The sequence below is a fragment of the Pteropus alecto genome, unplaced genomic scaffold (assembly GCF_000325575.1).
Source record: "Pteropus alecto unplaced genomic scaffold, ASM32557v1 scaffold160, whole genome shotgun sequence".
Lineage (NCBI taxonomy): Eukaryota > Metazoa > Chordata > Mammalia > Chiroptera > Pteropodidae > Pteropus > Pteropus alecto.
The window spans coordinates 1,168,670-1,194,086 of NW_006429864.1; the positions used below are offsets into that span (position 1 = coordinate 1,168,670).

A 25,417-nucleotide genomic window follows, 5' to 3' on the forward strand; every position below is an offset into this window, starting at 1 on the left:
GTGGGGTAGCGAGATCCCTCCATTTAGAGAAACCATAGACCTTGTAAGAAAAAGTTAGGAATGCAGGTTGCCAACAAAGAATGTTTCATATGCAAAGAGTTCTGACAAGAAAAAAGAATTCAAGGAAAAGAACAGACATTAAAGGAATTAATTAAAACCAAATGGCCACCCCAAGAAGTTCTATTTTGCCTTGATACCCTGATCCCGGTAATCTGAGCCATTTAGTTCTTTTACCTCCTTTTTGTAAGAAAAAGTTAGGAATGCAGGTTGCCAACAAAGAATGTTTCATATGCAAAGAGTTCTGACAAGAAAAAAGAATTCAAGGAAAAGAACAGACATTAAAGGAATTAATTAAAACCAAATGGCCACCCCAAGAAGTTCTATTTTGCCTTGATACCCTGATCCCGGTAATCTGAGCCATTTAGTTCTTTTACCTCCTTTCAGGCCTTCCCCCTCTTCAATGCCCAGATTCAGGGTGAGTTGTAAATATTTGTATTTGCTGAGGTGTCTTCCTTTGTTTTAGAGCCCTCGTTTCGAATTTATGAAATACATTCCCAGTGAACTGATTCTTGGCCATTTAGGTTTGATTTTTCTACTTAATAAATGTTTAATAAATATATAAATGATATATAAATAAGCAATAATAAATCCCATAAGTACTCCCTCCACGTGGTGAATTTCTATAAACCTACATTAAGGTTCTTTACTCACTGGTTCTCTTCTGACTGTCCTTTATTTTGAGTTCTCTATTCTGGTTTCTGTCAGTTTAGACCAGGATTTCTCAGCCACGGAGCTTATGTTCTAGTGGGAGAGATGGACAAGAAACAATACATTTTAAAAGTTTCATATATTTTAGAAGATGGAAAGCGCTATGGAAGAAAGAAAAGGTAGAATGGGACGGGGAGAGGAGGGTCGGTGAGATGGTGTATCCTGAGGAGGCCTCCCCAAGAAGAGGACATCGAACAAAGGAAGGAAGTGAGGGAGAGAGCTGCGTGCAAATCTGGAGGAAAGCATGCCAGGCAGAGGGAATACCTGTGCACAGGTCCTGAGGCAGGGCCATGCCCAGCATGTTCGAGGTTAAGATCTTCACAACACTCATATAGAGTTCATTCCCCCCTATTTTACATGGAGGCTCAGAGAGGTCCAGCTTCTTTCCCAAGGTTACACAGCAGGACCTAGAATCTGAGCCTCGTTTCTGGGTGGCATATCTAGAGAGGCCTGATTCAGGCAATGTGCCAAGAGAGCAATGGGCATGTTGGGGAAGTGGCCTCATGGACTGGGGAGGGAAGCCCTGTCCCTACCTCCAGCATCAATTAGTCGCTCTGGATGGAAATAGGAAACCACTTTCTTGCTCGCTGCCAGGCAATAGCTGGCTAGGGTTGCTTGGGGCAGGAGGGGGTTCATCAGAACTTCATGACTGCCTTACACTGTTCCAGGTGCAAGTGGGGAGAACAAGGAGACCCCAGACCAGCACAGATATCTCGAGGCAGGCTGAGGTAAGTGCTGAGGTTTACATATTCATTCAACAAACACTCATTGAATGCCCACTAGGTGCCTGGTGCTGGGAGTTCCCTTCATGCCTGTATAACCTTATGAGTTGGGGGTTGTTCAGATGCCCCCTTTATACCTGAGAAGGCCAGGTTGTGGAAGGCATGCAGCCAGGAAGTGATATAGTTGGTACTTAAACTCAGGAATTAAGGTCCAGAGTCTGCACCCCTCTGGGATGAGCCAATAAGTGTTTGCTGAATGGGTAAGTCCTGCTTGGGTCTAATCGAGCACTTTCATGCTGCACTAAAAAAACAGATCCTCAAATTTAGGGGTGAAAACAGCGCAGACACCACCTTTCCAGAAAAAAGGACTTTGAGGGAGTCCAGGGAAGCCTGGGACAGGGACCTGGAAGGGAGACCAAGGGCTCTGCCTTGATAAGGAGAGGGAAAGTTTCAGGAGGAGGAGGAGAATTAGAGCTGGGGCTGGAAGGATGAATATTTGCCAGAGAGAAACTTAATGAGTTTACCTTTATTCATAAATCAATTCAAACACTCCCTGCTTCCCCCATGTGTCTACTTCATGCTGGGTGATACCAGGACCCCGCAAGAAGCCACCAGCCTTGGGAAGACAAAGCCAGACACAGACACCCCCATGGGATCAGGACTGGGCCAGAGTGGGAGACAAGGTCAAAGGTGCCAAACAAGGAACCAGGACTCTTGCTCAGTGCTCAGATAGAACTTCCCAGAAAACGGATCATTTAAGATGGGTTTTAAAAGAGGAATAGAAGTTTGACAAGGAAAATAGCTTTGTTCTGAGACATGCTGGACCTGAAGGGTCTGTAAGGGGCCAGGGGCCATGCTCGGGTCACAGGATCATTAAAAATTGTCAAAAATAATGAATAATGATTATATCAGAATCTCAGAACCTCAGAGCTTTCTAGAGGGGCAGGTGAAAAGGGGAAGCAGCTCTCGACTGATAAAATGAGAGTTCTCTTAGAAAATCAGAGCCCGCAGGGAGGCAGGGACATGAGGGGGATCAGGTTGGATTGGGAGGGAAGTGATTCTGGGCACACTGAGTCTGGGGGGCTCATGTTGGCATTCCCAGTGCCACAGTTTTCTTTGTAAATATTAAATCTGCAGCAGGGCCTGGGCAGCTGTCAGAGCCAACCAACATGGGTTGGGGTGCTGGAAGAGGTGGGGTGCTGTGGACGAGGTGAGAGTGAATCTCACTATTTTACCAACCTGAGCATCTGTAGGCAGCAACCCGATGCCGGGGTCCACAGGTAGCTCAGAAAAAGTGCTTGCCCATCCAGGATCTTCAGTGAGTGTTATTCTCCCCAGAAACTGCCTGGGGACCCATTGGACCAATCCCAAACCTTGGTGACCAGGATGAAGTGTCTCCGGCTCCTGCGGACAGGGACGGCTCTGGCTGTGGCTCTGGCTGTGGCCCTAGGCACCTTCACTCTCTTCCTCCTCTGTCCGCATATGCCACCACCCTCCTACCCGGACCTGAAGGAGCCCCTGGTCACCCCCACGGCTCAGACCAGGACTCCTCCGCCCTCCCGGCCCCCGCCCGCCCCCTGCCGGGCGAACTGGTCAGTGGCAGAGCTGCCGGACTTCAAGCAGCAGCCGGAGCACGTGCGCAACTTCCTGCTGCACAAACACTGCCGCGACTTCCCGCTGCTGCAGGACGTGCCGCCGGCCAAGTGCGCGCAGCAAAATCAAGTCATCCAAGCAATTACGAGCGTCGTTACCTGGTGCGGCGCACATGGGGCCGCTAGCGTAAGGTGCGGGGAGTCCATCTGCGCCGCCTCTTCTTGGTGGGCACGGACCCCAACCCGCTGGAGGCCCGCAAGGTCAACCAGCTGCTGGCAATAGAGGCGCGGGCGCACCATGACATCCTGCAGTGGGACTTCGAGGACTCTTTCTTCAACCTCACGCTCAAGCAGGTGGGCCGGTGGGGATCCCATGATCAGGGCCACTTGTCCTTCCTGTCTAGATGGCCACCACCTTCTCTGAGGGGCCCAGGGGACCAGCAAACCCCCACTGAACCCTCTTTACTGTCCTCATGGTGATGTGAAGTCCTCGTCCTCTAGGGGAGGCGGGGAGAAAGAGCAGGGTGCCTCCAGATTACAAGCCTGGTCCTAGGGGCCTAATGACCGGGGTTTGATTTTAGGCTCTGTTGCTGTTGATGATGGTTCACCTCTCTGTGCCTCAGTTTCCTCATCAGGAAAACTGAGATATTAATTGGACTCACCCACCTCTGAGGGCTGCTGTGAGGAATACATGAGATGATATTTAGAAGGCACCTGGACCAGTGCCAGTCACTCCACTTTGGCAGTGGGGTGGAGGGGTGGAGGAAGGGGGCGTGGGACAGAACATATCTTGTTTATGTGGTCTGGTTCTGTCTCCTCCTGAGGCCCAGGTCTGTGCAGTAGGTGCTCAATAAAGACATTTTGGATGGGTAAGAACCCATGAGAGGTAGAGAGAATTTACCTGCAGAGGAGAAATTGGAGGCTCCTAGGACCCGCCCAGGTTGGGAGGAGTGGGGAGTAGAGGGGTGAAGCAAACAGAGTAGTGACCTGGAACAGGTTCCTGCTTCTAGTAGTAGGTGCAGACAGGTATCCATTCAAGGAGTGGAGGGGCGGAGCAAGCAGAGTAGAGACCCAGAACAGGTTCCTGCTTCTGGTAGGTACAGACAGGTTCTGAGTGGCCACTTCTGTGTTATGTGACCTTGCTCAAGGCATTTTTCTGGACAGCCTCAATTTCCTCAGCTGTAAATGGGACTGAAAGCAGGGAGGGCCCTGAGGACGGTGCCCCTCAGGCACCAAAGGTTATTATGGAGGAAACTGAAAGCAAGGCAGACAGAGGTGCAGGACCCTTCAACATGCCATGTTCTTAACACAAAACACCAAAGCATGTGGTAAACATCAACTTGACAAAAATAAATTCAGCCCCTATGAAGCGTTGAGCCCACACTGGGTGCCGGGGAGATGGCGCAGGTAGAAGATATAGCCCCCACCCAGGAGCTGCCCAAAGTCTGGTGGGGAGGTAGCTGTTCAATGACAGTCATACAAGTAATTATGTAACAGCCAGTATTTAGCCAGGCAGAGTGGGAAGGAATAGCAATAAATGTAAATGTGACAATTTTCAAGCACTTCTTGGTGCTTTACAGAACATTGTCCCTGCGGATCCCCAACACTCCTGGAGGCAGATCTTGAGATGAGACCTGAATGAAAAGTTGGAAACTGAGGCACAGGGAGGAGCAGTTGGTTGCTGAGTTCACCCCACAGAGTGGGTCTTTGAACCTAGGCTAGGTTAACGGGGGGACACATTCTCACCTGGGCTTGCTGGGCTGGGGCGGCCAACAGAGACCCAAAGCTGATCGCCTCAGCCCTTGAGCCCACATGCCCTGTCCACCCTCCTGCAGGTGCTCTTCCTGCAGTGGCAAGAGACTCGGTGCACCAACGTCAGCTTCATACTCAACGGGGACGATGACGTCTTTGCACACACAAACAACATGGTCTCCTACCTGCAGGGCCACAACCCTGACCACCACCTCTTTGTGGGGCACCTGATCTACAATGTGGGCCCCATCCGGATCCCCTGGAGCAAATACTATGTGCCAAACATTGTGACACAGGAAGAGTACTACCCACCCTACTGCGGGGGCGGTGGCTTCCTGCTGTCTCGCTTCACAGCTACTGCCCTGCGCCGGGCTGCCCGCACCCTGGACCTCTTCCCCATCGATGACGTGTTCCTGGGCATGTGCCTGAAGCAGGAGGGTCTGAAGCCTGCCTCACACAGTGGTATCCGCACGGCCGGCGTTTGGTCCCCCTCGGCACAGCTGTCTTCCTTTGATCCCTGCTTCTACCGGGAGCTGCTGTTGGTGCACCGCTTTTTGCCATATGAGATGTTGCTCATGTGGGACGCACTGAGCCAGCCCAGCCTCACCTGTGGCAAGCAGATGAAGATCTATTGAGGTGGTATCAGGGCCCCCAGCCTCCAGGATACTGTGTCCACCTCCACAGGAAGGGACAGTGTCTTTCTCCCAGGAAGCTGAGGCCTTTGTCCTTCTAGGGCATAGGGGAGTGCCAGGAAGGATTTGAAGAGTGAATAGTTTTGCTGGCAAACTCCGATACATCTTTCAAAACCAAGCCTCTACTGCTTAGACCATGTTCCATTATCCTCCTAGACTCTCAGCTGGAGGGACCATCTCTTTCCATGGCAGATAGTGGCAGAAGCACTTATGCCAGGGTTCCAGCTGCTATTGCTGCTTCCAGCCCATTTGAGTCAAGTTCCCACATCCTAGCTCCAACCTAGATCATGGGCTAGACCCTAAACAGTGGCCAGCCTCTCCTTAGTAATGAACTTGCAGTAGTTGAACTGTAGGCAAGTTTTGGCCATGGTTCAAGGCCAATTAGGAATTCCTGGGTTTACATGTAGCTGAAGAGAGAAGCATTTTTCAGCCAGAGAAAGCGAGGTTCAATTCCTGACTCCTCCCTGGGGCCCCTCAGATGGTAGGAGGGGCCAGAGAGGTCATGAATGGGGCCACCCCTTCCCTGGCTGTGATATCAAGTGCTCCAGTGGTGGAAGCATTGGACAAAGGAGGGACACAGCTGTCTGTCTCAGGCTTTAGGGACTCAGAGTGTCTGGAGTCCCTGGCAAGACCCAGCCCCCACACCTGGGCTCCCCAAGAACTCAGGAAACAGTATTGGGACCAGAGGGGTCTTCACTGGGCCTATGGCCAGACTGTACATGCATCCCAGTACCCAGAGAAAGAGATTCAGGTCCCAGAGTGGTCCTGAGCTATTGGGACCCACGACTGTCACCCGCCCCAGTGTGTCTTTTGAATTGGAAAGATCCAAGCCAGCCAGTAACCCCTAGCCCTACTGGTCTTGGACAGATGCCTGGGACTTGGGCCTTGCAGGCATTGGAGTGGTAACAGGGTCACCTCAGACAGCAGAGTACAGACTGGGAAGTGGATCCTCAGGAAATAAAATGTTTTGTGAAGACCTGGAGGTCTTTTTAAGTGTTTAAAAAGTTTTAACTCAGACCAATCTAAATTCGTTTGTAAAAGTCTCATTTTCAGTAGAAAATATACACTAATGGACAAAGCGAGGCTGCAGGCGTCTCTGTCAGGCAGCTGTGACCTCACCCCATCCCTGCTCACATACATGCCATGACACCCTGTTGCTCTCAGCTCATAATCCTCCCAAGACTGATCTTCACTGCCAGCTCAACAGCAGACTCAGGAAAGAGAAGCACAGGGTGATTCTGCTCCTGTCTGCATGGGACACAGGACCTCTAGCCTCTGCCTCCTGCTTCTGGCAAGGCCCCTTCCCAATCATCCCCAAGCTCCCCTTTCCATCCTGGCTCACTTCCTTCCACTAGGTCTATGGCTCCACTGTCTTCTGTCCTGCCTCCTCTCTCCTCTTTATTTATTGTGCATCTACTGTATGCTGCACACCTTGCCCTGTACTCTCTCCCAGCCTCATGGAAGGGTCAGCAAATACAGACCTACCTTGCAGCAAGGTGGTCACATTATACAATCTCCACCTCAGAATGAAGGCAGGATGCAAATGAAAAGAATCGTCAGAGTTGGATCAAAAAATATCCACTGTGACCTCATTCAGACATTTGTGTGTCTGTTCACCATTAAGTGGGTTTTATGTGACATTAAGGCCCCACATGAGTCTTGACAGATACCTGAATTTCGAATCCTGCGCTTGGCCATTCCCTCCCTGTCTGACCTTGGCAAGCAGCCATCTCCCTAGGCCTCAGTTTCCCCACTTTGTATTGTGATGCCTCTGGAATTGTTGTCAAGCTCCTGAAAGTGTCAGTGGGTTTACGGCTGCCAGAAGCCAAGCCCACATGAGGGATGATCCCGGCTTATCCATTTTTCTTGAGAAAATACAAAAAACTGCTTTGAATTCTGCAGGAATTTTATTTTCTATTGGGGAGATGGCAAGAGGGGGTGTCACGAATGCAAAGAGGGTAGCGCCTGGGGCTCCTCAGAAGTGAGGACATTTGGCCCTCAGTGTCTAGAATCTCTATAAAAGCAAGGATCCTCCAAGCCAGAGTTGAGTGTGTTTTCTTCTCCAGTTGTCCCCACAGAGGACAGGTGACCTGGGGGAACACGTGAGTGCCCTGTCCCAGGAGGTAATCAACAATGTCCCTCCAGATGTGGGGCTTTATGGTGCTGTATGGCTTCAGGAGCTCATCAGACCCGATCTTCTGAGCTCCCCCAAGGTCGTGCCCCAGGAGGGCTCAGTGGGGACAGAGGGTCAGCAGGTCCTGCCGGGTGCAGCCACTGAGGCAGCAGTGGCGGGCAGGGTTGACAGCAGCTGCCCTGCGATGGTGGTGATGTTGAGAGGCCTGGAGCAGGGGCTGTGGGGCAAGTACCACCATGGGGTCCCTGTCATCCACCAGCCCATGGAGGAGATGTTGTCCTTCCGGCCATTGCAGCAGCTCACCTGGAGACAGTAGAGTTCAGCATGGATGGGGGACCCCAGAGGACCCCTACACTGCGTGCACACCCCTGCATGCTCATATCATGCTGAAATGTCCCACCAAACACTTGTCATGCACAAAAATAGAAAGTGAGCACTTATTAAGTGCCTACTATATATCAGATACAGATTTAATTCCCAATCGAGGTGTGTGCACTCTTGACCCATGCCCACATTTGTCCCCAGCTGTGCGCACTCCCATCTGCCACCTATCTTGTGGACACAGATGCTTCACAGAGCAGAAAGACAGCATGGGTGACATGACACATGTGCACAGGTGAGCGAGCAGTGGCCACACACACACATACACACACACACCCTAGGGTGAGCACACACAAGTACATCCTCTCAAACCCTCCCTCCCAGTCCTCCCCACCCTCCTGTGAGCCTCTGTACACCCATCTGCACCCACGTCACACAGATGCACTCAGGATGCACAAGTGTGTGATACGGATGTGCACATATCTATTTTATGCCCTCTGTAGCAGGGCCAGAACTAAGGGAGGAGAGCGAGCACTGGTCTTGATGCACAATTTAAGGGAGCGCCAAAACTCAACAATCAAGGTCGATAATATTTTAATGCAATATTTTTAAAAATCAAAATTAATTAAAAAATGCATGAAGATCAAAACACTGAAATGGTAAATAAAGAGGCGATATCACCGTGCATTTTGAAGACTCTGACTCGTTCCTCTCGCCTGGCACCGGTTCCCTCTCTGCGCGGGAGACAACTTCCGCGGATTTGCACTCACCGCGCAGCCAGCAGGTGGATCCCGGTTCGCGCGTGCAAATCCGCCCACCACCCCGCCGCCCACTTGCGCCCCTGCCCCACTAAGAGACCCAGGAGCACAGTCCCCGCCAGTCTCACTCACGGTTGCTACCAGCCACGAGCCGCCCGCCCTGTCCCCACTTAGTGGCACCTGCCCCACTAAGAGACCCAGGAGCACAGTCCCCGCCAGTCTCACTCACGGTTGCTACCAGCCACGAGCCGCCCGCCCTCGAGGGACCAGCGCGGACCCCCGCACACGCGCACCAGGGCGCGCACGAAGTGGTGGCCACATAGCTTCTCTGGCGCCTCCGGGGCAGACTGGTGGTCCAACGCCAGTGCCAGGACCGGGCCCAGCAGCACCAGTGCCCAGGGGAGCGGGCGGGGGTCCATGACGGCTGGAGGCACCGAGGCGGGCACCCCGCTTATAGGCGCCCAGCCTGCCCCAGCTGGAGACCTTGGAGAGGGAACCGAGCATGCTGCAGGAGGGCCCAAGGAGAAGGCCAAGGGCAGGGTCAGGGCAAGTACAGTGTAAGCCCTGACTTTGGGTTTTCTCTTTTTTGTAATGTGAGTGCCTGACTTAGTTAAGCTTTGATTACAGAGGCAACCACCTCCGTGATGGCAATCTCCAGTAAACACATGCCAACTTGGCATCTAGATGAAGTGCCAGGTGACCTTTCCTCCCCCACCCTGGGGGAGGGGTCTCCTCTGTTTTAGAGATCTTGGTTGATTTTGATAACTGACTGGACCACTTGTTTTTTTTTCTCTTTTTAAATTACCACTCTCATGTTTTAAATTCACCAATAAAGGATGAGTTTGTGAAACCTTAGCACCCCCATCTACACTCCTGCCCCATCCTCCACCCCATTGAAAGCAGAACTCCAGGCCTGTGCATATTCTCTCTCTCCACCCGCTACTTGTGTGGCCCCAGGTGTGCTGTATCATTTCTAGATCTTATAAGTAATAAACTTTATTTGTTCAAAATTCCCTTATGGTTACTGATGAAGGGTGTCTTGCAATTATAATAACAAACACAGGGGCTGGTCCAGCCACAACATTGGTTATTGATAGGCTGAGACGAGAACAAAACAGTGAGGATATCTCTCCCTGGACCAGGGCCTCAGGTGTGCCTCTACCAGGTGAACCTCTGGCTGAGGAGTCTTTATTATTTTTAACCACTTTAAAGAAGTGAAATAGAGAAGCTGAGAAATAATAATTCCATAGGGTAGTGGGTGGGGCACATCCCTCCAACCAAGACCAGGGATATCCAGAATCTTGATGTCCTATTACTGTAAACATAAGGAAATTGAGGCTTAGAGAGGGTACCCCACACTTGTCCAAGTTTGAAGGAGGCTGGGCCCTGGGCCTGGGGGTTCTGGCCTTCTCTGCCTCTTCCACATCAGGGTTCCCTCGGCTTGGACAGAGACTGGAGGGACCAGAATAAAGCTGGCTGCATTTGCTCAGGACCTATTGGGTGCCAGCCTGGCGCCTGTGAGGACTTATGACGCTGTTTTATCAAGAAGGGAAACTCAGGTAGAGAGAGGGGAAGATACTCCACCTATGGCAGGGGAGAGCCTGAGCTGAAAACCTCGTCTTGCTCAAGCTTAGAGCAGCCCCACACACACCCGCCTCCAGCTTTTCACCAAAGCAGGTTGCTTTTCCTGGACTGAGAGTGTAGGCAGAGATCTGTCTCCACCTCTCCCCTGCTCTCTCTCCTGTCTCTTCTCTTTCTCTGTCACTCTACGTATCTTTCCAGCAGTCATGAGGAGCACACAGGGGTCTGGCTTTGGCTCCCCTGATGTTGGACCCCTCCCCACAGCCTAACCCTTCCAACCCAGCCTTGTTCTCTGACCCCTGCAGAGCAGTCCGTTCCTTCCACCCACCAACAGCCTGCAATCAGCTCACCAGGACAGAGCCAAGGCCAGCAGCTGGGGCTGGGGGGAGGGCTTCTGTCCTCCAGGCCCCCAGCCAATGCCCCCCCTGCTGTTCCTCCTCCCCCAGCCTGTCCTGAGGCCCCTACTATGGCCCCCAGGGGTCTCTATCCCCTAGCCCTAACCACATTCATCCCCAGGTCACATACCCCTCAAGGTTCCCCATCACCCAAGTCCAGCAACAAACCATCCCTTCCACTGAAATCTTTTATTCATTCAACAAACATCCCAGAGTCTCCTCTTCGCCCACTCCAGCCCAGCCCCCATGGAGCCTCTAGGTTGGAGGATACAGAGTTAGACACAGTCACCACCCCGGGGAGCCCTAAGGTCAGAGGGAAGTATAAGACTGGTGGGGAGTGGTGGGAGCACATCAGAAAAGGCTGCAGGGAGATGACAGCTGAAATTCTGGGAAATGAATAAGAGTTTTCCAGGGAGGCTCAGTGGCAGAAAAGCCTCATGGGCAGTGAGAAGGTGTGATGGGGCTTAACCTGCACAAGCCTCCAGAAGTTGACTCTGTGTAGCTGAGAGGCCAGCACTATGGAACTGAGACTCAGAGAGGAGAAGGAACTTGCCCACTGTCATACAGCAAATAAGTGGCAGAACTATGGGTTCCAACAACCTCTGTATTCTGAGGCTCCTCACTCTCACCATGCTGTTCCCTCAGCCAAGAATGCCTTTCCCTCTCTCGACTGCCGAAAATCTCCTGTCAGGCTCCAGGGTCATCAGTGCATGACTCTTCAGTCAGGATAGAAAGGGCCCCAGTGTACAGGTGGGGAACCAAGCCCTGGGGACACTCAGGTACAGTTAGGGTGGACTGGACCCCAGGCTCTCCTGGCCCCTCACATGATCCCAGTCATACTTGCTCGCCCCAAAAGTGAATTTCCAACCAGAGCAGCTGCTCTTGTCCTTGGCTTCCTCCAGTAAGAGCAAGAGGGAGGAACAGAAGCCTGAGATCATATATTTAAAGCTACATAATGTCCCTGATGGAAATGAGACAGAAAGACATCCTCTGAGAAGATGAGAAGATGAGAGGAGTTTAAATGTGGTCCCTCATTTCTGGGAGCAGGGCTCAGCAGGCCCCACTGAGGCAGCTGTCTTTAATCTTTACAAGTTCCAAAGGCCATGAGGCTGCTGTTACTTGGCAAGCCAAGGGTGCCCCCAAATGCAATGTCATTTGACCCATGGAGTTCTCCATGAAGCAGAGGCCTAGAGAAGGGCAAGCTCCCTGCCCAGTGTCACATAGCCAGTTCATGGAGACCAGAATCATAGCCAGTCCATGGAGACTAGAACCCAGCAGTCTATGTGTAGGAGATGTAAAAATGACAGCGAGTGGGGTTCTCCCTCCAGACAAGCAAGGAAGGTATGTGTCTCATGCCTCTCGACGCTACCCCTGGCTTCCACTCCACAGCGCATCCAGCTGGGGTCCGAGGGCACTGAAGGTCGGCCGGTCTTGCGGGCTAGGAGCCCAGCACAGCTTCATGAGCTCATGAACCTGAGGGGGTGGGAGGAGACAAGAGGGTCACATGGGAGTGGTAGGAAGGACATGACCCCTGTTCACAGTTTTAATATATACTTAAACTCCATCCCTCCCCTGCTCCAAAGCCTCCCATGGCTCCCTCTGGGTCTTAGAACAAAATCTCACCTGCTCCCCTGCCTCCCTCCCTCCATCGCCTCTTCTCTAGTTCCATGCAGCCACATCCACCCCCATATCATTATTTAAATACATCAAGCTCATTCTCACCACAGGGCCTTTGCAAAAGCTGTTGTATCCTCCGCTGAGAAAGCCTTCTGTTAGTTCTCCCCATGGGTGAGCTACTCCTTCTCCTCCAGGTATCACCCCCTCTAAGAGACCCTCCCTGAGCACCCTCCCCTGTCACATCTCCCTGTTCATCTCTTTCCAGACATTGATTACCACTAGAATGTTGGTAGCTCCTGCTGGTTACTGGAAGAACACTGCTGAGCCCCAGCACCAGCACCAGCCTAGCACAGCCGATGCTCCATAAATGTTATGGCATGAGTAAATTAATTTATAAATGACAACACATGGCAGAAACTTCCACAAAAGTTGTGGTGATAAATAGTAAAAGTCTCCACCATTTTATTGAGCACTGACTGTATGCCAGGCTCTGAGTTGAGCACTGGGTGGAGTTAACTCCTCTGATCCTCCCCCCACTCTATAAAGCATTGTTATTCCCATTTTGGAGATGGGTAAACTAAGGCCCCGAAAATGTTTGTGACTTGCCATACAGTGAGAAGGCAGCACAGTAGAGACCGGAATCCCCAGCCTCATGCCCCAGCAGGATCTCTAAACTCAAAGATAACGTGGTGGAGAGACCCAGAGGGGCCAGCTGGCTTGCCCAAGACCAGAAAATGGGAAATTGAGGCAGGCCCTCCATTGCTCACCTCTCCAGGGCAGGCTGGAGGCGCCGGCAGCCTCTGGCCCTCTGCCAGCAGGTCCAGGAGGCGGCAAAGAGCCGGGATATCTCGCTCACAACCCATCATCCGCAGGAACTCCTGGGGCCAAGGGAGAGCGCCCATGGTGAGGGAGGAGCATTGCGTGAAGGAGGGGAAGGGACTGCCCATGATTGGGAGAGGCCTCTGTGGTGGAGGGATGAGGGGTCACGTGATTGAGGGAGAAGGGTCATCTGTGATAAAGAGGGAGGGGTCCTCTGTGATGGAGGGGGCTGCCTTTCGGGGATGTCAGCACTAGCTAAGAGGTGGGAAGGGAGGGTGCTGGGGACCCAGACGCCGACTCACGGCGGAGGGGCTGCAGCTCTTGTCACTGTAGGTGAAAAGCTCGTACAGGACGACTCCGAAGCTCCAGACGTCCGACTGGCGCGAGAAGATGTTGTCTGAGAGGGACTCCGGGGCGTACCTGGAGGAGATGGTGCGGCCTTGGGGTGCGAGGGCTGGGAAAGGCGCAACCTTGGGCTAGGGGCGGTGTCCAGGGCAGGTGGGACTGTGAGGTCAGTCCCAGCTCCTGCTTGGTAGTTTCTCTGATTGAGGGATAGGGGTGATTCTCCAACCCTGTGGCCTGGCCGGACAGGACCTGGGGGATGGGGGGTCAGGGCTGCCTTCGCTATGGGGAGAGAAGAAGCAGGGCGGGCGAGGTTGGGTAGGGGCGGAGCCAGTACGCTGGGAGGAGGTGCATATCCCGAGAGGGGCCCGGGCTGTGGGAGGGGCGGGGCTAAGGCGGACCAGGGATAGCAAGGAGGAGGGCCAAAGCCAGAACAGTGGGCAGCGTGGGAGAGGCCAGGGTAGTGGGGAGAAGCTGGGCCAGGGCGGGATTCAGGGAGCAACCGCAGCTGTGGGGCAGGGCCAGTGCCGAGGGGCAGATCAAGGTGAGAAGAGGGGCGGAGCCAGTACACTGGGAGGAGGGGCGGAGCCGGGGAGGGGCCAGGGCTGTGAGGAGGAGATCCTGGGCCGGGACGAGGTCCCCACCAGAAAATGGGGCTCTGGCCTGGCTCGCGGACAACGTAATAGTCTTTGTCCAGCGGCAGCAGCTTGGCGAGGCCAAAGTCGGCGATCTTGACGTGCGTCTCGCTCTCCACCAGGATGTTACGCGCTGCCAGGTCGCGGTGCACGCAGCGGCAGGAGCCCAGATACTCCATGCCCTACGGACAGACATAGGATTTAGACCTCAGGATGACCTAGCAGAGGCCCCAAGCCTGACCTGGAATTCATCCCCAACCCCACCCCCTACTCCATCCTGCATTCCAGTACTGACCTTAGCCCTAACTCAACCCCGCTTCTAACCTGACCTAGACCCCAAAACTTCAACCTTCAACTTTCCCCCACGACTCCACGCAGACCCCTGCCCAAGGCAAGCCAGCTGGGCCCGCAGGTTTCAGGGCTCCCACTCCGCACCTTGCAGATCTGCGAAGCATAGAGGAGCAGGCGGCCGGCGCCGAGGCGTGCGCGGTGCCGCTGCAGGAAATCTCTCAGGCAGCCACTGGGCAGGTACTCCATGACTAGCCGCAGGCTCTGACGGCCTTAGGGGTGGGGGTGGGGAGTGGGGATGAAAAGTCACCACAGGGACCAACCCTGTCTGCTCTCCTCCCCGTTCTTCCTCCTGTTCAGAGTGGGACCATGGGCTCAGTATTGCTTTCCATAATGGGAAGGCAACAATAACACTTATCACTAACATCTCTTGAGTACTTTCCACAATATACATTGATTCATCGACACCTCATAATGACTCATTTTTTGGAGAGGGAAACTGATACTCAGAGAGGTTAAATCGCCTGCCCAAGGTCACCCCACTGCTAAGGGATAGAGCTGGAATTCAAACCCCTGACAAGTCTGGATCTGGATAAACGAGAGATTCCGTGGCGCCCCTGCTGGTGTTTGCAGACCACCCCAAAGCGGTACTGCAGAAGGATGAGGCTGTAAGGTTTGAAGACCACCATTGGGAGGGGGCGAACCTGGGCCATAGCTGACACCACGGTACTTGACAATGAAGTCACTGTGCAGGGCTTTGAGGATCTGGATCTCCCGTTGGAAGTCCCTCTGCTGGTCTGGCCCACTGTGCTGCAGCTGCTTCACGGCCACCAGGGCACCTGTGTTGTCTCCCAGCGGGTCATAGCGACATAGTTCCACGCTGCCAAAGTTACCCTGGGGGACAATGAGGCTGGTGTCCACGTGCCTAGGTGCTCCTCCGCCCAGCCCAGCCCAGCCCAGCCCACCTCACCTTGCCCAGCTGTGAGATATACTTCAGGTGTCTCTCCTCAAAGATAGTAGGGTCCTGGCAGGCATAGAGCTGGGCGCCATTCCACAGCCCGTCACGGGGTGCCAAGGCACCAGGTGTGGGGTCTGAGAGGAGCTCATAGTCTGGGGGTCACAGGCAGTGAATGAGTAGGGCATTGGGCCCCGAGCTGACTTGCTATGTGACCTCTATCTGCATGTTTACCCTCTCTGTGCATTATGGCAGGGCCACTGCAAGCCAAAGGGTACTTTGCAGGGGCTGGAAAAGGTGCCCCAGGACCAAGGTAGTTCCCTTAGGCAGTGCACACTCTATGTAACTACACATGCCTATAAAGAGTGAGGGGCCTTCCCAGACTTCACTGATATGAGCCACAGTCACATGACTGAGCTCAAGCTAATGGGGGAGATGCGTTGGGTGCCCCTTCAGACCTGGCCCATGGAAACCTAGCATGAGACCCTCCACAGTCTCTTTTGTCTGCAGAAGATCCGTTGGAGACCTGAGGTCATGGAATGGGTGGAGCCACAAAGGGAGAGGTGCCTGTTGACCTGGACACTCACTGAATGTTTATTACAGCAGCTATCAAGGCCATGCTGACTATTAGTCATCAACACTCCAATAATGCCAGGAGCATAGGTTGGGCTCTCTTCCCACCAGGCCCAATATGACATGCCAGCCCTGTCCACCCTGCCTGACCCAGGGGCACCTGACGTGATAAGGTTGTTCAGGTCACGGATGACGGCGCGGAAGGAGGGCCTGTGGCCTGGCTCGTAGGCCATGCACTGTTGGATCAGCAGGGCCAGCTCCATCCACTTGGGGGCAGGCAGCTGCTGCCGTTCCTCATAAAACTGGAGCTTCTGAGGGCAGGAGGAAGGGCTGGTCACTCCTGGTTCACTCTCAGAATGCCCCCAACACCCACCTATCTTTCCCAAGCTGGACTTTAGTCCACCCTTCTGTCAAAGGGGGGCTCTGACCTTGGCAGGATCCAGGGTACTGATTGGCATCGTGACACCACTGAACACCTCCCAGACTGTGGCACCGAAGCCCCACTTGTCAGCTTCCAAGCCAAGTGTCCGGGCCTCCTGGAGACACTCAGGAGCTACCCAGGGGATCCTGTCAGTGAGCACTGAGGGGTAGGGATGTCATCAGGAATTGCTTCCTTGCCCCACAAGTTCCCTCCCTCCTCCGGCCCTCCTCGCTTACTCTCCAGGCTTAGTACAGTGGGGCTGACACCGGGATCACTCAGCTTGATGAAGGGCGGGCTCCCCTCAGCCCCTTCCCGAGCCAGGAGCACCTTCCGGGCTGAGACATTGCCATGGGGAAGGCCTTTGTCCTCCTAAGAGGGCCAGGCATAGAGAAAAGCCAAGGAGGGTTTGATGAGCAAATATACCGGTTGGCAAACTCCAACACATCCTTCAAAGCCCAACTGATATGGCTCACACCATACTCCAGAATCTTCCTTAGATTACTGGCATCCTGTATGGCCTTCTCTAGTTCACCCGCTATGACCTGTGTCCCTCCCCTTTTCAAACATTGCTCTCCCACTCTGCAGCTCCTCATTGCCTTCAGGATAAAGTCAAAGGTCCTCAGCCTGGCATTCAAGGCCTTTTGATATCCAGCCCTTTCTCATTCTTCCTATGAACTCTCCTACACCTGGTCTCCTGCCTACTAAACTGCCTGATGCACCCCAGACATGGAACATGCCTTCTCAGCTACGGGCCTTTGCCCAGGCTGTTCCCTCAGCCTGACATGCCCTCCTTCCTCTCTCTTCCTGATGAACTCCTACTCAACCCTCAAGGACCCAGATCTTTGGGAAGCCTTTCTCCCTGCCCAGCCTCATTGCTCATGACTCCCCAATGATATCCACAGATGATCAGCTGTCTCCTTCTCCTGCTCTTATATCTCCAGACCTGCACATATGCTGTTCCCTCAGTCTCAAATGCCCTCCTCTTCACCCTTGCCAAACTGCTATTCATACTACAAAGCCCACCCTCAAATCCCCCTCCCCTCTATGAGCAGAGGGTGGAGCAGGCAGAGAAGCACTCACCAGATAGTTGAGGGCATAGGCCAGCTGTTTGATCACCTGCAGCTTCCAGCTGGCTGGCACCAGCTGCCCACACTTGCGTAGATACGTGTCCAGTGCTCCCAGGTGTACAAATTCCTGCACCATGATGCCTGTTTGCAGCACAGGGAGGGGCAGGGTTGGGAGGAAGGACTGCATTGTGTTCAACAGGCTCTGCCCCCACCCCACCCTCAGGGGTCACTTGAACACTCTGCTCTGACTGTTCCCTCCCCTGCACCTCCATCCTTATCCTAAACACCTCTCTACCTCCCACCTCCCATCTTCGAACTATCTGTCTGAAACACCTGGAAGGTTCTAAGCTCTCTCTATATCTCACTACCAGCCCTTAGCATGTTCTGTGTCTTCTGCCTAGAACACCCCTCTTCCTTCTCTTCCCTAATTCCTACTTATCCTTGCCTCCCCAGAACCACTGCCTGACCTCGAAGCTGAGTTATTGGCCTCTCTAACCACTCCTGGCGCCCTGTGCTATCCCCATCACACTGCCAGCCTGTCATGTTCTTTGCAGTGCACCCAGCTCTTGGCACATATTGGGCTGAACTGAACAGATGGAATAGAGGCTTGGAGAGGCAATGTAGCCCTTGCAAAGCTGCAGTGGGGGTACACAGTGAAGTGACATTGGAACCCAGGTCTCTCTAGCTTAAGATAGTTATAGGGCTGGGTACTGGTAGGAGCCTGGAGCTACTGCCCAAGGAGTGATGATTGAGGAGCATGGGCACAGGGTGATGGCCCCTATATGTGTATTGCTAATGCTGCCATGGATAGGGTCAGTGAGGCAGGGCAGGGGTGTCTCACTGTCTCCAGCCATGCACACGCCATGAAGCAACACGAGATGCTGGTACGATACTTGGCTCATCAAACTTGCTGCTTCCAGGAATGACTGGGGAGGTAAGGAGAGAGAAGATGCATGGGTTCCTCCTGCTCTGGGGTCTGACTAGAGACCCCAAACTTGCTGCTCACAATTCTGCTTCAGGAGGAGGCTGGCCCTAACCTTCTCTGGCCCTGGAGCCCACCATGGGCACACACAGCACTCTGCATCATGATTTTCTGATGGCATCTAGAGGAAGTCCTCACTGTAGTCCACTTCGAGTCTCACAGAGAAGTGGGAGATTTGGGGGTTGAGATGGGTTCAAGTCTTCCTCTGTGTGGCCCAGCCCCTCAGATGTCTCCATCTCTATCACTCCCCTCTCCTTTGTTCACTCTTCTCTGGCCCACTGGCCTCTTCACTGTTCCTTAAATGTGCCAGGCTCAGTCCTGCCTCAGGATCCTTGCACAGGCTGTTCCTGCAGTCTGGTATACTCTTTCCATCTAAATTCCCCAACCCTTCTATATTTCATTGTTTGGAGATGCTGCGGCTACATTTCTGTGTTTTTAAACATCACAACCCTTTCTGCAGCCAGCTCTGACCCCAAAGGCCTGGTCCGTACCCACTCACCTCCATGCAGTTCTTGTGTTTGGCATCCAACACCTTGAGCAGCACCTCTGTCTTCCGGGGCTCCCCATCCATGGCCTCGTGGCGACAGCCCCTGTAAATCTTCGTGAAGGATCCATGACCCAGGTTCTCATGCTAGAGGGTGAGAGGAAAACAGGAGAGGTCAGTAAGGGGCTCCCATGGATTTTGGTCCCTGCCCCCTGGCCTGATGAAACAGATCACATGCCTGAAGCAGAGGTGGACGTAGACCAGGTCTCTGGACTCCAACTGAGGTTCCCCCCCACCATTTCCTGGGGCCTCTTACCCACTCCAAGCTGTCAGCAGGTATCTTGTGAAATGTCATCTGACTCAGCTGGCATCCTGAGTGGGGCTGCACGGGGGATGATGTGGGTGGGCTGCAACCTCTCCGGACCACAATCAGGTTGGACTTTTCTATGGGGAATGGGTGGAAGAAGAAAACCAGAGGTCAGAGGTGAAAGGCCAGTAAAGTTTTGCTCAATCCCTGTGTTAGCTTGGGGTTTCACCCAGAAGCCAGCCCTGAGAGGAAGACTCCAGGGCACATGGTTTGTTTGAAAGGAGACTCCAGGAAGCCCCAGTGTGGGATGGGGGAGTGGGACAGAGAGGGAAGGAATCCTGCAGGGAGTGCCAATGAGCAACGAGCGCTATGGGCAACCTGGTCTCAGTCCTTCTAGGGATTCTGGGAAACTCAGAACTCACACTTCAGAGTTGTCCCATCCATGGGGTTTGTCTGAGAGTGAAATTCACCCAGAGGAAGAGGTAAGAGATGGAGGGAGACTAAGTGCTAGTGACATCTCTCAGATTCAGCTACATCTGGATCTAGCCATGCCTGAAGGCAGATCTGTATCCCACAAGCCAATAAATCATCTTTTCTCTCCTATACTCCTTTGACCTGCAGTTTCTGCTACTTGCCACACAAGAGCTGTGACGAACACAAAATGACAGGGCCCCAGATCAACTGCTCAGCTCAGGGGGCAGGATGGGCTCACCTTTGGGTCTAGGGGTGCAGCAGAAGGTAAGGTTCAGTGCAACCCCATCCACATGCAGCCCACCATCCCAGCAGGCTGCCAGGAGCTCTCGCAGACTACTGTGGGGTCGGCCAAGGCCAGCCAGGGAGTAGGCTCCTGTGGGGTCACACCGGATGAGGCAGCCCTTGTAATCAGGGCCCAGGGGGGTCTGCAAGGAGGAGAGGTCTCTGAGTGGGAGTAGACAGCCCCTTCCCCCTCACTCTCTCTTCCTGGATCCCCACAGGCTCATTTCAGTCTTCAAGCCTTTGCATATGCTGTTCCCTCCACTGAGAATATCTTTCCCTCCCATTCTTCAAGAAGCAAATGCTGACACATCTTTCAGGTCTCAACTTAAATCTTACCTCCTCCAGGAAGCCCTCCCTGCCCTGTTGGCTCCTAGGGGTGGACCGACCTGAACACAGACAGTGAGGAGGAAGCTGTCGAAATCCTGGGGGCTGCGGCGGAGAACGTAGGAGCCAGGAAGGGACCCCCCCATCTTGAGCTTGTTGATTGCAAAATCCAGGCTTGGGGAAAGGTGGAAGAAAACCGAGAGTCCAGGACAGAGAGATGGAGGCAGAGAAACCAAACCAGATATAGATTCTCATTCTGGTCTCTCTGAAGCCCTGGGACCCTCACCAGGTAACATTTCCTCCCTTACCTACCCCCCATATATAAAGTGGGCCAAAAGATGGGTTTCTGACTAGGAGATTAAACAAGAAGAAATGGCCCTTAGACCCCAGGAGTCAGGAGAGCACTTGACTCTTTCTTTGTCCAGAACTCCTGGGAGGCCAGGACATTGAAACATGGAGGAGAGTGACCAGGGTTCAGACCTGGGTAGCTCTGGCTGTGGAGAATGGGCATGGGAGTCGGGTCCTTACGTGATGGGGCCATGGCACTGCTGCGCCACCTCCTCCAGCAACCGCGGCGGTGCTACCTCCTTGCAGAAGTAGTGCCGAGAGTCAACAGTCAGCCGGAAGTAGCCATCCACGAGCGCCACAAAGGACAACGCGGCGGGCAGCCCAGGGAACTCGGCCTCCTGCGAGGGTCCTTATCAGCACCTGCTGCGGTCCCCACCCTCGGGTAAGGTGGGAAGGAAGGGGGTCCAACACCCACCAGGATCTGGTTGTCTGTCCTGGTGACAGTGACCAGGCGGTGCTCCCCGGCCGTGCCAACGCGTAGAGCCTGCTTGATGCTGATGTCCACGATTTCTGGAAAGTCGCAAAAGGGCTGGAAGACCTGGAAGGGCGGGGTAGGGCTGAGAACGGGGGTCCCGCTCCCTCAGAGCACCCAATCCACCCTGGAAGCCTGGACACCACCAATCTGTGACCATGAGCCCCGCCCTTCTCAACCCCTTCCATGCCCATTCCCAAATTTCTCTCATCCTACCCCTGCCAAACCCCACCTCCTTCCTTTGGTGAGTCCCCTCCCTGAGCCCCTCCCTCGTTTAGCTCCACTTTATGTCCCCGCCCCCTCCGTTAGTCCGGCCTCCTCCTGTGCCATTAGCCCCACCCAGAGCCTCGCCCACCCAACGTTCATTTCCTTTTCAGCCCCGCCCATTTTCATTCCCGCCCCGACGCTCGGCTCTACCTCTCACTTAGGTAGCCACTCCCTGAGCCCTCCCACAGTCTCTCCTCCTCCTTTGCCCTACCCCTAAGAGCTCCCCCACCGCTCGTTTCCCCGTCCCGCCCCTTCCAATGGCCCCACCCAGCACCCGATGGCACCTCCTGTTCTCCTGAACTCCAGGCGATGCCGCTGTCACCAGCCACGTGGAGCAGCCCCGGTGCATCCTGACCACCAGCAACCCCGGGGAGGCCCACGAGGAAGGTCTCAGCGGCCCTGGCCGGGTCCAGTCGCTCCAAGTCCATGATGTACTTGGCCATGAGCGAGTGCCTGTCAGCCTGGCAGGCGGCCACGCGGCACAGGGCCTGGCGTACAGTCCTCCGAATGCGCCTCCGAGTCACGAAGCTCAGGCCCTGGATCAGGTTGCGCAGGCCAGGGGGCAGGCAGGCCTTGTAGCTGCGAGTGGGGGGAGCGGGCCCTGAGTGTGGGAAGGGGTCTCCTCAGGGACGGACAGGGACACACACCAACCCAGGCTTTAGTTGAGGGGCTGTAGTGTGGCCTTCCTGAAGGGTATGAGGTGCACATGGAGAAACATCTAGGGACATACATGGGGGCAGGACCTCAGTGTGGGTTGGGCCAGTGGGGTCCACAGGACAGACGGGGACACAAGCAGGCCTTTTAGGGGCAGGAGGCAGGGCTCTGGAACCTCAGTGGGGTGTGGGCTGTGTTGGAGGGCCTGGGTCACATGGACACACTGCAGGCTTGTAGGCAGGGTGCTCCATGAGGGTCCTGGGCTCTGGGATGCCCTGGTGGAGCCACATTTGCTCATGCCTAGGTGGAGCTGGGTGCCACAGCCTGTCGGCCCTCACCTGACGGTCTTTAGCAGCTCCTCTGGCCGCTGGGCCTGCTCGCGGGCCATCCTGGCCAGGTCCAGCACTGCCAAGCTGAGACATTCGCCCTGCTCCTTGAGGCCAAGGCCCACGTGGAAGCGGCCGCTCACCAGGTCATTGCGGTGCTGGGGGCCGGTCACAACCCAACCATGAGCCCTAAGGTTGCCCTGTGAACTCCCACCCCTGGGCTGACCCCCCCATCCCTGGGTTGCCACAGGGAAAGTCAGCCGAGGCCATCCCTGAGGTTGCTCTGTGGACTCCCAGCCCTGGACCAAGCCCCACATAGGTCCCTACCTGGGCGAAGAGGTGCTCCAGAACTGGCAGGTCAAGGATGGCACTAGCCAAGTCCTTTCGAAGCCCGAAGCGGTGACACTTCTCTAGCCCAAACCAGTTGGGGAAGTAAAAGCTAAGGGGGAAGAGGGGAGAAGCCTGGAGTGAGGATATGTGGGGGTAGCGGACCATGCCAAGACCTCACAGAGCCCAGGGTGTGCCATTGACTTGCTGTGTGACATTGGGCAAGCCACCACCCTCTCTGGCCTCAGTTTTCTCATCTGTTAACTGGGCAGTGATCACGCCCCTCCTGGGGCACCCACTGGGAGGCGAAGGGAGATGGTACATTATAGGATCAGTGTTTTAAACTCCCATTCCCTAAGCCCTCAGTAAAAGGCATTCCGTTCTGGTATTGTCTAACCCACACCTGCATGGGATGGGGCAGGGAGGTACTTCCTACCGGAGCCTGTAGACAAGGACTTGGGTGCCTGTGTCCTCCACGGAGAAGATGTGGCTCGGGGGGAACCAGCAGGACAGGTCCTCCGTGGCCAGAGCAAAGAGGGAGTGGTACACAGGCAGGATGCCTGAGGGGATGCCCCCATTAGCGCCCTCCTGAGTCTCCCCATCTGTTCTCTGCAGCCCCACAGAATTCTTTGTCACCTTTAACTCTGACACTGTATCCTGCCCCTGCTCAAACACACTCCAGGGCTCCCTATTGCCCCTCAGGAGAGAAGCCACACACCTATCTGCTTCTCAGGGCCCCCCCACCTCCCCAGAGCACCTCCTTCCACTATACACTTTACCTTGAGGGATGACCAGCTGTTTTCCCTCTTGTTCCATCACACCTCTGACTCTTTGCACATGCCATTCCCTCTGCACCCTCCTCCCTTACCAAACTCCTATTCATCCCTCAAAGCCCCAGCTCCAATGCTGACTCGGATTGGCAGCTATTCTAGCTCCCAATCCAGGTTCCCACCCTTACCCATCCCTCTGGCCCAGCCTTTTAGGGACACACTCACCACTGGCCTTAGCAGCCCGAACACACAGCTCTTCAGCCGAGTGGTCCCCAAAGGAGAAGGATAGACGCTGCAGGGGTCCAGGGCCCCGAGGTGGCAGCAGCACATGCAGCACACCAGCCTCTGAAGATGAGAGGCTGCAAGAGCGCTGAGAGATCAGGGGTGTCTCCTCACTCGGAGGCACCATGAGTGCAATCTGCCTGGACAGAAAGAGGCAGCCCCTCAGTTCCAAGTAGAGAGGACAAGACTACAAAGCTTTCGGATGTTGGGGAGGGGACAGAGGTGCTTCTAGGTGAGGTAGGGACGGAGCTGGAGAAAGAGGAAGGAGAGAGGGACAGACATACACACAGAGAAAGAAAGAGATGGAGAGAGACAGAGAGAGGGAGAGGGGATTCTGAGTGTACAATGTGGGTTAGGAGCCATAAGGCCCCAGGTGAGGCTGTGCTGGGGGTTGGAAGATATTCTACACCTGGATTTGTGTGAACTCACACTAAACACTCTTGTCTCTGCCCAGGACAGACATCTCCAGTCAATCTGCAGCCTCTACATTACCTTCCAGTTCAGCCTCTGCCCCAGGCAGGCAGGGGCAATCAATCATAAATGTACAGATTTCCCATCAGGAAGCAGATGAGTACTAGCTTGTTTACAGGAATATGGGTGGCTGTCATTACCTGTGGGGGGACTCAAGTAGTTCAGAGTCCGGAGCTCTAAGCTTGTGCATCTGATGTGATTGTGCCTTGGGGGCAGACCCAGTCTGATAACTCTGTCAACAGAGGTCTGTCTCCCCCTCTCCCCACCACCACCACCATCTCTGTCTCCGTCACTCCCACTATTGAGCTCCCCAGAGCATCTCAGGCCCCCATTACAGGAAGCCCTCCCTGGGATGGGCTTAGCAAGAAAATGCATTCTTTATTCACAGCATTCAACACCTGCCAACCTCACCTCAAGCTCTCTTGCTCTTTTGCTCTGTCACCCCTGGGGCCCTGGCTGGGTGGGGCGAGGAGTTGGCCTTTGAACCCAATGAGGAAAAGCAGGGGAGGTGAACAAGGTCCACTTAAACTGACCAAATTTAGAAGATGCAAAGAGAATGTTGGGTAAAAAACTATGTTGCAAAATAATAGTAGGAGATGGAGGTGAGAGAAGACACAATTAATGTATTTTCAATGCACTGAGAATATAAACCTGGGGTTGGGATAAGTGAAGATCCCAGGCTCTGGATTCAAATCCCAGCCCGATCATGACCTGGCTGTGTGACCCCAGCAGGGATCCCACCACTGTGGTTCAACTCTCTCAGATGCGAAATGGGCTGATACCCCAACCACTTCAGTGGGATGGTCTGCTGAGCCCACCGAGAGGTATCAACATGTATAATCCACAGTAACTGGCCCAATCTTTGGTGACGTGCCCAGCAAGCATTCAACAAATGCCAACTAAACCAGACAGGAAGGTCCCCTGGCAGGGTGGTTTGGTGGTCACTTTCAGGGATGGAGGGTATGGCAAAGAGAGAACTTTCCCCTAGGGACACCTCATTGTCACCAGCTCCCAGACCAATAATAAGAACATTCGCAGCCCCAGGAGCCCTGGTGATATGGGCCATTACTTGCAAAATTCTTAACCTTTTCAGTAAACCTAGTTAAGTCTTTTCTTTCCTCCTTTCTTGGGAGAAAAGTCCCTGTCCGTCAAACTTAGGTAATTCCCTTGAAACTGGTGACTCAGGTTCCTCTGGCTATTGATGAGGATCATTGA

At 54.1% G+C, this 25,417-nt stretch overlaps 3 protein-coding genes across 4 annotated transcripts in view; 1 reads left to right on the top strand and 2 right to left on the bottom strand.

Annotated features, from left to right (window-relative positions):
- The first annotated feature begins 2,876 nt into the window (after positions 1-2,876).
- Positions 2,877-5,469, top strand: B3GNT3 (UDP-GlcNAc:betaGal beta-1,3-N-acetylglucosaminyltransferase 3). Its single transcript, XM_006904404.1, is given in 3 exon segments — positions 2,877-3,204; positions 3,207-3,436; positions 4,918-5,469. Coding segments are annotated over 3 exon segments (1,110 nt in total).
- A 2,288-nt stretch (positions 5,470-7,757) lies between these two features.
- INSL3 (insulin like 3) lies at positions 7,758-9,158 on the bottom strand. Its single transcript, XM_006904288.1, has 2 exons — positions 8,969-9,158; positions 7,758-7,963 (listed from the first exon to the last, which is right to left on the bottom strand). The coding sequence occupies exons 1-2, from the start codon at positions 9,156-9,158 to the stop codon at positions 7,758-7,760; spliced, it is 396 nt and encodes a 131-aa protein (XP_006904350.1).
- Positions 9,159-10,872: 1,714 nt separating this feature from the next.
- JAK3 (Janus kinase 3) overlaps positions 10,873-25,417 on the bottom strand; it is a 16,280-nt gene continuing 1,735 nt past the window's right edge. Inside the window, exons 2-24 of one of the 2 annotated variants that reach the window (XM_015586178.2) lie at positions 23,675-23,871; positions 23,116-23,239; positions 22,680-22,791; positions 22,365-22,510; positions 21,657-21,951; positions 21,049-21,171; positions 20,814-20,971; positions 20,348-20,459; positions 19,918-20,104; positions 19,215-19,342; positions 18,914-19,045; positions 18,274-18,358; positions 17,446-17,573; positions 16,602-16,734; positions 16,373-16,524; positions 16,105-16,255; positions 15,387-15,526; positions 15,121-15,310; positions 14,564-14,688; positions 14,138-14,310; positions 13,454-13,571; positions 13,100-13,210; positions 10,873-12,188 (exon numbers count right to left, since the gene is read on the bottom strand). In XM_015586178.2, the coding sequence (XP_015441664.1) occupies positions 12,081-12,188; positions 13,100-13,210; positions 13,454-13,571; positions 14,138-14,310; positions 14,564-14,688; positions 15,121-15,310; positions 15,387-15,526; positions 16,105-16,255; positions 16,373-16,524; positions 16,602-16,734; positions 17,446-17,573; positions 18,274-18,358; positions 18,914-19,045; positions 19,215-19,342; positions 19,918-20,104; positions 20,348-20,459; positions 20,814-20,971; positions 21,049-21,171; positions 21,657-21,951; positions 22,365-22,510; positions 22,680-22,791; positions 23,116-23,239; positions 23,675-23,858 (3,315 nt within the window). In that variant the 5' untranslated portion in view covers positions 23,859-23,871 and the 3' untranslated portion in view covers positions 10,873-12,080. The remainder of the gene's footprint in view (positions 12,189-13,099; positions 13,211-13,453; positions 13,572-14,137; positions 14,311-14,563; positions 14,689-15,120; positions 15,311-15,386; positions 15,527-16,104; positions 16,256-16,372; positions 16,525-16,601; positions 16,735-17,445; positions 17,574-18,273; positions 18,359-18,913; positions 19,046-19,214; positions 19,343-19,917; positions 20,105-20,347; positions 20,460-20,813; positions 20,972-21,048; positions 21,172-21,656; positions 21,952-22,364; positions 22,511-22,679; positions 22,792-23,115; positions 23,240-23,674; positions 23,872-25,417) is intronic. The other variant, XM_015586182.2, reaches the window with a different exon arrangement.